Here is a 9,117-nt window from a genome sequence, read left to right on the forward strand (position 1 = left end):
TAAGTACACTTCGTCCTCTGGAACAATTTAAGTGATTCGTTGAACCGAATCCATTGATATCAATGTGATTTGGCACTAAAGTCCAGTTTAGAACAACTAATTGAATTGTTTGCTTCGTACTATCGTATGTTAAACCAGCTACTTTGGATAAAACCCACCACCAAATGGAATACGTTAGGTAGAATTGAATATATAAACTGGAGCAGAGCCCTAAATGGTTCATGAGGCTGGGGGAGAGGTAACTGCTGCCTGAGGCTAAGGATGTACGAGCAGAAGAATCCCAAATATCTGCCAGAGAAACAGACTCAGAGCGTCCACTGGTGGAGCTCCAGCCAAATCTGGTCTGCGTTCAGTGGGAAACTGCAGAGCTGGAAACTCTGCAGGACACGAGGGACCAGCATCAATAACATCAACAAAAATACACACTTTCTGGACATGGATTCCATTTTTTAAAAACATTCAGAACAACTGGCTTTCTGATTCCCAGAGCATCGCATGCACTTAAATCTTGTTATCATGCCACAGGAAAGGAGGAAACATGTGGAGACGATGATGCTTTCATTTCAGCAGCACATAATGTCGTTTTTCTTTTTTTTCTTTATCATATTGTATCACTCAACATGTCCGTCTTAAGATGTTTCACTAAAGCATCACCAAAATTACTATTTATGGCCAGAGCTTGGGGTTATTAAAAACAAAGGTTCATTTCAGAGAATGACAACAACATCAGAGACAACGTTAAATCCTGTGAAGAACATCTGTCAGTAAAGAGCAGTTAAAACTAAAGGGAAACTCCAGGTATCCTCTCTCATGGGAACAAGCATGAAAATCATTAGCCTGGTAACCTGTGTTTTACAACAAAACCAACAAACGCAATTCATTTTTAACCTAAATTAATCTCTATAACCTCAACCGGATCAGTGTAATCTTAATTTTTCAAAAGGTTATTTCATGTTTTCACGGCATTGGGTCAAAGGTCAATCTTTATTTTTATTTACACATTTTCTCTAAATAATAATTCATTCCAGTTATGAAAACTAGTCATAGCAGTTTACATTTTATAGCGCCCCACAATGGCCACAGCAGGCTTTACATTTTTCTAAATTAATGTGTTTTAACCAGGACCTGCCTCAGAGGGAATCTCTTCACCAGTGCCTTTCCCTCGTGTTATATCTGGATCAGTATGAAAGAGTTGAGGAATAAGTGTGGAAACATAAAGGTTCATTCCACGGCTGGCGGTGGCGGGTGAGTCAAGTTCAAGTTCAGGTAATGTTTGTTTGAAGACGAAGGAGACAATTCAGATATTTCAGAACCTGGTTTGAAACATATGTGCTCTGACTGTTGGACTTCTTTTCTTGTTATACTTTATATTTTTTATGGGTTACATTATACTGTTGTGTTCTAAACCCTTCGTGTTACTGCGGTTTTTAATATCTAGCAATTTTGGGCTGGATTTGAATTATTTTTTGCTTTTAATTCTGTTTTCTAAACCTACATTTTTACAGTGTATTAATCTCTTGACGTGAACAATTTTGAAGGCAGAGCAAACAATAAAATTTCAAAGCAAACACAAATGGAAACTGGTAGAGTTTGGTTTTGGTTTTTTCTTCTACGAAAAACTGAGTGATGATTAGATAACGTGTTAATTTCCTCCTTTTTGAAACAAAGGCCCAACAGACATCACAGTATAAAAGGAAACCTTCAACTCTTACCTCCAGTTGTTTTCTTGCTGCAGTGCGTTTCCTCTCAGGTGGATTTCTTGCAGAGACGAACATCCTTCCAGACTCTCACACATATTGTTCAGCTCTGTAAAAAACAGTTTTACTTTGATATAAGATGTTGCCTGATTTGTTCAATTTATTATTATTAATACTATTGTTGTTGTTATATCAGGTTTATTAATCTGTAAAGGTTATTATTTCAGTAATAATTGTTTATAACTGTTATTTACTGTTTATAATCATGTATGAAAAGTCAAGCTCAGTTTAAAGATGGTGAGAAACTGCTTCTATAACTGAAATACAAATTAACTGATATTCATATTTTTATTATTATTATTATTTGGATTTTATAATTCTGCAGCTCATCACAAACAAGCCATCATGGTTTATAGATAAAAAAAGGTTATTATTATTATGTTGATATTAAAAAAAAGGTTATTATTATTATGTTGATTTTATGGTTTATATTATGTTGATTTATGTTGCTTAAAATTGTTAAATTTGGTAGATATAATTTCTTAATATATAATATATTCAATATTTAATTTGATTTTAATTTTAATTCAATATATAAAAGACAGAAAATGTTTCCAGCTGCCATTTTGCACAAACAATAAAATCAAGGTTGGTATTTTTTAAATCACAACATTTTTTAGGTGATTTGTGTTTTGTTTTTATTTTTGTGTCTGATCCGTACAGTGTTACCTGAGATGCAGTTGAACTGAAGGTCCAGTTTTGCAAGGGAAATAAAATCAGACATGGAGGAGAGGACGGTGATTCTATAAAGAGAGACAGGGATTGTTACAAAAACAGTAGTAGTAGTGAGAAGTGTCCAGAGTTCACCCGCTGCGACCATGACAATAAGTAGGCAGTAGAAGAAGAAGAAAGCTGGTACTGTATGCTGTCATCAGTTGTTGCCACAAGATTTTGAGAGTTTTCAGGACTCTGTAACTGTGTCTGGTCCAGTGGAATCTACCTGTTTTGAGCTGCAGAGAGATGCAGCAGTAGGGGGAGCCAGCTGTCAGTGAGGCTCTGCAGAGACGAGATGCTGTTTTCGTCCAGATGAAGGTCTCTGAGGAGGACATGGTTGGTCAGACTGGGGGCCTGGGGGACGGAGAGAGAGACACTGTCAGAGGATGAAGACCAACATCTGTGAACGTGTCCATCCATCACTGTCAGCTGCTTCAGTCCTGCTGTGTTCAGTCAACAACAACAAGTGTCTGTGTCCCTTTTAAAACACACTGGAAACAAAAGACTTTCACTGACATGGTTTCAAACACTGAATGTGATTTTAGGCACAAAAAATATAACAAATAATCTTTTTCTTATGGACGGGGCCGTAGAATATTTGTTTTATATTATTTTACACTGATTTAGATACATTTAGCTATTTTTTTTAGCTGGCACCCGTTTGGGCTACTAAGGGGGCTTAATTTGGTATTTGCGTTAGCCACTTGAATAACTATCTTAAGCTATTATTTTATCGGGATTTTTGGTTCATTTAAAATGTTTTATCTTTATTACTTTATGCTACCGATCCTTCCTTTTAGCTTTTAGTGGTTTTAGTGAAATCTCATTGTCATTTTGGGATACTTTGGGATATTCAAAATACGTTTAGGCTACTTTTTAACGCTATCTTTTTTGGTAGCTAGTTTTGGTTGTTTAAGCTAACGTCCCGCGGTTTTACCTCAACAAGACTGTTGGACTTCAGGTCCAGTGTGTGGAGCAGCACGTTGTTTTCCAAACCCTCCACTGCTGCCAGGTAGTTGTGAGAACAGTCCAGGTGAAGGAGGGTGGAGACGTCCCTCAGGCCTTTAGTGCTGACCAGACGGTTGTGACTCAAAGACAGCGACTGCAGTCTCTTCACTGACCCCAGACCAGCTGGGGTTTAGAAAAGGAACTCATTTTAGGAGGATGTTTACAGAGATAAAAAAAAAAGTAAAATAAAAAACACTCGCGAATAAAATTCTAATAGTTAGTAGTGAAATAAACAACTGACTCAATTAACTTATTTTACGTTTACGTATTTCCGAAATATATGAAAAGATCCTGGACATTCAAAGAAAAAACTAATACAGATCCTGCCCTCTAGTGGAATACTGTAGGTTTTACTGCTAATACATACAGGTGGTTCTGTCACTGACTCATTCATTCATTCATTCATCTACCACTTGTTACTTTTCACATTCTAACATTGTGTGTAGAATTATATTATATTATATTATATTATGTTACATTATGCTGTATAGCCCAATGGTTATTGGAACATGGAAGTTTGTCACCCTTTTGTATTTCCACTAGATGTCTTTACTAGGTTATATCTTCTCACCAATGCGGGTGATGGAGTTGTGGGAAAGATCCAGAAGGTCCAAATTCTGAGCACCAGCCAAACCGTGGATTGACGTCAACTTGTTGTGGCCGAGTCGAAGAACTCGTAAGCTGGTCATGTTTCCACAGTCCATAAATGAGATCTCGTTTTCCTAACAGGTTAAAGATGAAATCAAATTAACATTTTCTTTATACGTGGATGTTATTCTAACGTAGGTGGGTTGATCAGGCACCTGCACGTCTATGTAGCAGAGCTCTGGTAAGAGGCTGATGCTGTCTAAGGACTTCAGGCCACAGCGTCTCAGAGTGAGACACTGAAGACGGCCACACTGAGCAAGTGTTGATAAACTGCAGCCAGGTAGGTCCTCCAGGGTCACTGAGGTCAGCTGAGAAACACAGGCACCGGAAACTTCTTATTTAAATCAAACAAGGCTGCGATTAATCAGAATTATTTTATGGAAATTGTTTTTTAAATAATGTCCCTAATGTGTGTTTTACATCTTCCTACAGTATGTGTGTGTGACTATACCTGTTGTAGGGATGTACAACCTGTGGCCTGCAGCAGAGTCTGAGGACACAGAGCAGGGAGACCGCTGCACCTGGAGGTTCTGTAGGCTCCTCGTCCACCGCCCGCACCTCCTTCTGTCTTCTTCTTGTTCTTGTTCTGCACAGATAGTTTGGACCACGAGGTGCAGTTTTTCATCCATGACAGTCTTTTCTGCTCCGTCTGCTCAGGAAGACACACAGCTGCCAGGTCCTGGTCCACAGTCTGAGGTACAGAGGTCTGGCTGGTTTCCTTCAGGAGCTCAGGTTCTTCAGAGGAGCTGCTGGGACTGGTTCTGGAGTCAGGGACTAAACAACTGGGCCCAGAGGAGGTCAGCGGGATGATGGTTGTTGTTTCTTCTCTGATTGGTTCTCCTTCTGTGTTTGTTTTTTCTTCATCACCATTATCTACGTCCTCATTTCCTCTCTCCTCCTCCTCCTCCTCCTCCTGCTCTGGTCTGGACAACTCTTCCTTCTTCTTTCTTTTATCCTCATCACACTTTTCTTCTTCATCTGTTTTGTTCTTCTCTTCTTCATCTGTTTTATTGAAGTTCTTTTCATTCTCCAGTTCTTCTTCTGGACACCTTCCCTGTTCTTCAGTTCTCGTTGTCTTCCCTCCGTCCTTCGTTTCGTCTTCACCGTCCAGCCTTGGACTCTTTTCCTCTTCCTCTTCATCCTTTCTTCTCTTCATCTGTGTAACTGTCACGGTGAACGTTTCTGTTTCCTCCTCTTCTTTGTTCCTTATCTCCTCTGTTCTACTCCTCACTCCCAGTCCTACAGCCATCATCTGCTCTTCCTCTCGGTTCAGACGGCTCTCATCACTCATTCCTTTCACTTCTGTCTCTCTTTGTCCAATGTCTTCTCCTGTCCTCGGTTCATCTTCTTCTCTTGTTGTGTTTTTCTTCGTTCCCAAACTCTCCTCATCATCCGTCTTCTTTGATTCCTCTTCCTTTGACCAGTTCACTGTTTCCTCTGTCCTGTGTCCTACTTCCTTCAGCTTTTTTTCTTCTTCCTCATTTTTCATACTGTCTAGTTTCCATTTTTTGTCCTTTTCTTGCTTCCTCTCCTCTTCCTCCATCTTCCTCCTCTCCTGTTTTGCTCTTATCTTTTCTATGAGTGTCTTTTCTTCACTTTTTCTCTTCTCATCCTCTCCACCCTTCTTCTTCCTCTCTTCCTCCATCCTTTGTTTTTCTGTGATCTTTCTGATGATCTCCACCTCGTTTTTCTTCCTCCTCTCCTCTTCCTCAACCTTATTCCGTTCCATTTCTTTCCTTATCCTGTCCTCTTCCTTTTGCCTCCTCTTCTCCTCCTGCCTCCTCTCTTCCTCCATCCTTTTTCTCACCGCCTCTCTCCTGACTTTCTCCTCTTCCTCCCACTTCCTCTTCCTTCTTTCCTCTTCTTCTCTCCTCTTCTGCTCCTCCCTCATCTTCTTCTCCCGCTCTTCTTGTATCCTCTTCTGCTCCTCCTCGTTCATCCTCCTCTCTTCGTTCACTCGTTTCTGCAGATCTTTGATCAGTTGCTGTTTGATAAAAGCATCGTGTTGTTACAGTTTTAATCTCAATTCCCATTAAACAAAACTGTTCAAAAGAAAATGTTCTATTTTTTTAAATAAAAAGGGCTCCCCCTGCTGCCTAAATATCACCATGACAGGTTTTTAATGTATTCTGTAATTTAGGGACTGAGAAGCCACAGACTCACCTGCTGAAGGTGAAACTCCAGCTCCAGTCTTTCCTGAGCTCTCCTCTCGATCATCTCCAGGTCCTTCTGATGTCTCTGGAAATTATAATTATTTTATACATAATCCAACAGCCATGACAGAACAACAAAATGGATGTAGACTATATGACTGCTGGAGTCTGTTAGGTTTGAGGTTTGCACTTTTCTCTTAGTTAAGAATACTTGTTTTGCATGCTCTCAACAAATGTGTTGAGGATGTCGCCTTTAAAACGTCGACTGTTTCTCATACAATTTTGTTCATTTTACATTTTCCGCGTGCCTCAGTTATAAAACATCTAACAACGGTAACGACGGTAGCTGACGACTCACCTTCTCCGCCTCCATGATTTTCCTCAGCTCCTCCTGAAAGTCACGTTGTCTCCGTTTCATTTTGTCCTCTTCCGTCTCCGTCTCCTGACTGTGCTGCTCTTCTCTGACCTTCTCATAGTCGATGCTCCTCCTCACCTCGTCGTCTGTGGGAGACGTTTTCAGATTCTTCACTTCCACATTCTCCTCCAACTCCACATCACTTTGAAACTTTGACTCATCTGTTTAAAAAAAAGTTAGACATTCATTTGTGTGAAACTTTCCAGGTTTTGTGTCCTGCACAAAGCATTAGGGCCGCCAGCCATAAATATGACCACAGTGACCTCTTGTGGCGAATGTTTTGTCTTGACACTGAAAATCAAATTATTTAACAATAGTATTTGTATCACTGCATTTAGTTACTTTTATGTTTAACTTAACTTTAATTTAAAAACAATTATAAAACTCAATAAAATTTTAAATCATTTTCTTTATTTTCAAACCAACTATAACTAATCATCCGTTTATTCACCTAAACCCAGTTGGTCTTTAAACTCCTCGATGCACCGTCAACAATATACCTCTAAAAATAAGACCTGAATGTCGCATTCAATTAATTTAAATTAATTTAGCAGATTTTAAAACTTTAATATAGATTTAAAATGATAAAATCTCAAACCTACAGTAGTAGAAGTGAAGGTCGAGTCAGTGTGGAATATAAAACCAGAAACCAGCAGGGCTTCGTCTCTAATTGGTTTACTTGAAGTTTTCTATGTTAGTTTGTTGCACTACACCTGTTCCTTTTTCGGAACAAAACATCAAAGGTTTGTCTGATGAAAGAATCACTGGTCTTGGCCTTAATGATTAATGAGCCAGGACATTATAAGAAAAACCATTGGATGAGGCTAAAGATCAAACCTTAGAAATGTGTTTCTGTCTCCATAGCTGTGAGCAGGTGAGTGTCGTTCATTTACTCCACACGTTCTAACCCTAATTTAAACACATATATATCACAACAAGAATTGTTTGTGACTGTATATGGTCACGTGTTCCTGTTCAGACTTGGGTTGGTTTAGATCAGCCGGAAGTAGGATGTTGGGGTGAAATAATATGAATAAAATGTACAAGATTGATCCTAAAACTTCAGCCACCAGTACCTTCACCCTCCTCCAGGATGAACTCCTCCCACATGTCTGCTCTGGTTCTGGAGGCCTGACAGTAGCTGAGCAGAGACGGTGGGATGTCGTCAGACACCTAAAGACATTCATTAGAATTATATTTGGGTTAATAATTAAAAATAAAGCACTAGTAGTAGTAACTAGTCATTACAGTGACTGCTGGTTTACACACACACACACACACACACACACACACCGACTCACCGTTTCCTCGTGACGAACTAAACTTTCTCGCTCGTCATCACTTTCACCGCAGTCACACGTGACAACATTTTCTAACTCCTGTACAACGACTTTGTAAAGTCCCTCAGTGTCTGTCATTTTGTGAACGGTCGTTAGCGTCGCTTCTGCGTCCCACGGTTTCCATAGAAACGAGGTTGATTACTGTTACAGCAACTCGCAAAGGACAAACTTCATAAAGGCGGAACAGTCAACACAAACTCCCGACGGATGAATTTCCAAGATATTTAAACAATACTAATTTATATATTTTACCTCGTGTGTTTACACCACGAGCCTTTTTCGTTACGGTTCAAACCGGGTCTTTCCTCTGGGCGCCGCCATGTTGGATTATCGTGTTCTTACGTCATAAACCCGAGAGTAAAATCTAAATAAGTTTTATTTTGTTCTTTAATCATAACTGACGGCTACCCTATATTATTAGTAGATGTAGTAGTAGATGGTTAGCAGTAGGTTAGAAACTACATAACGCTTTAACGTTAGTTTGTCAGCTGCTAACTATGTGAAAGAAGTAATTAAAGTAATGGGTATCTAATGGGTGGAGTCAATCAAAGATACTCCACAGTATCTTTGATTGACTCAACAGTTTTACGTATTATTAATCCATTTAATTTTCCACTGCTTCTCATTACTACCATGCATTTATGAATTAATTAAAGTACATCCCATCCATAACATAAAAATGAATGTCAGAAAATGAACATAATATTTTAACTAAAAATGGTTGTTTCCAAATTGGCTCCACATTAAAAGTAAAAAAAAGAAAAAAAGCTCTGCAAAACGAGACTAGAGGCAATAAAAAGGCTGGCTTCACATCATTTCATCACAATTCTCAAATATCACTACTATACTATAACACAACGCATTTACACACCCAGAAAAATGTTACAAGAACAAATGTTTGTGACTACAGTAATTCTTCGTGACAATGAAATATGGTGTCATGGTCCTGAGTGGGCATTTTGGGGAAACAGCCAGAGGGGGTCAGTGAGCTCAAGACCCTGTAGGTGAGTCACAGGACCAGAGGAACAAAAGACACGTTGGCTGACAAACAATGTACGCTTCTTCAATGCCATTTGTGATCA

At 39.2% G+C, this 9,117-nt stretch overlaps 2 protein-coding genes across 13 annotated transcripts in view; one reads left to right on the plus strand and one right to left on the minus strand.

Annotated features, from left to right (window-relative positions):
• The window catches only part of lrriq1 (leucine-rich repeats and IQ motif containing 1), a 25,350-nt gene extending 17,039 nt beyond the window's left edge, over positions 1-8,311 (minus strand). For 4 of the 12 annotated variants that reach the window (XR_003049883.1, XR_003049885.1, XM_025056263.1 and 1 more), the window contains exons 1-11: positions 7,997-8,309; positions 7,766-7,868; positions 6,639-6,856; positions 6,291-6,365; positions 4,579-6,111; positions 4,283-4,435; positions 4,051-4,201; positions 3,409-3,602; positions 2,698-2,825; positions 2,427-2,500; positions 1,713-1,806 (exon numbers count right to left, since the gene is read on the minus strand). Coding sequence is in view for 9 of the 12 variants with exons in the window: in XM_025056263.1 (XP_024912031.1) it covers positions 1,713-1,806; positions 2,427-2,500; positions 2,698-2,825; positions 3,409-3,602; positions 4,051-4,201; positions 4,283-4,435; positions 4,579-6,111; positions 6,291-6,365; positions 6,639-6,856; positions 7,766-7,868; positions 7,997-8,113 (2,840 nt within the window). In the remaining 3 variants the exon portion in view is untranslated. Of the gene's footprint in view, positions 1-1,712; positions 1,807-2,426; positions 2,501-2,697; positions 2,826-3,408; positions 3,603-4,050; positions 4,202-4,282; positions 4,436-4,578; positions 6,112-6,290; positions 6,366-6,638; positions 6,857-7,297; positions 7,394-7,765; positions 7,869-7,996 lie in introns of those variants that run through there. The other 8 variants (XR_003049884.1, XM_025056262.1, XM_025056264.1 and 5 more) reach the window with 7 other exon arrangements.
• Positions 7,501-9,117, plus strand: part of slc6a15 (solute carrier family 6 member 15) — a 15,079-nt gene continuing 13,462 nt past the window's right edge. The window contains exon 1 of the mRNA XM_025056312.1: positions 7,501-7,569. The gene's annotated coding sequence lies outside the window, so the exon portion shown is untranslated. The remainder of the gene's footprint in view (positions 7,570-9,117) is intronic.

Source organism: Cynoglossus semilaevis, chromosome 6 (genome assembly GCF_000523025.1).
Source record: "Cynoglossus semilaevis isolate Cse_v1.0 chromosome 6, Cse_v1.0, whole genome shotgun sequence".
Classification (NCBI taxonomy): domain Eukaryota; kingdom Metazoa; phylum Chordata; class Actinopteri; order Pleuronectiformes; family Cynoglossidae; genus Cynoglossus; species Cynoglossus semilaevis.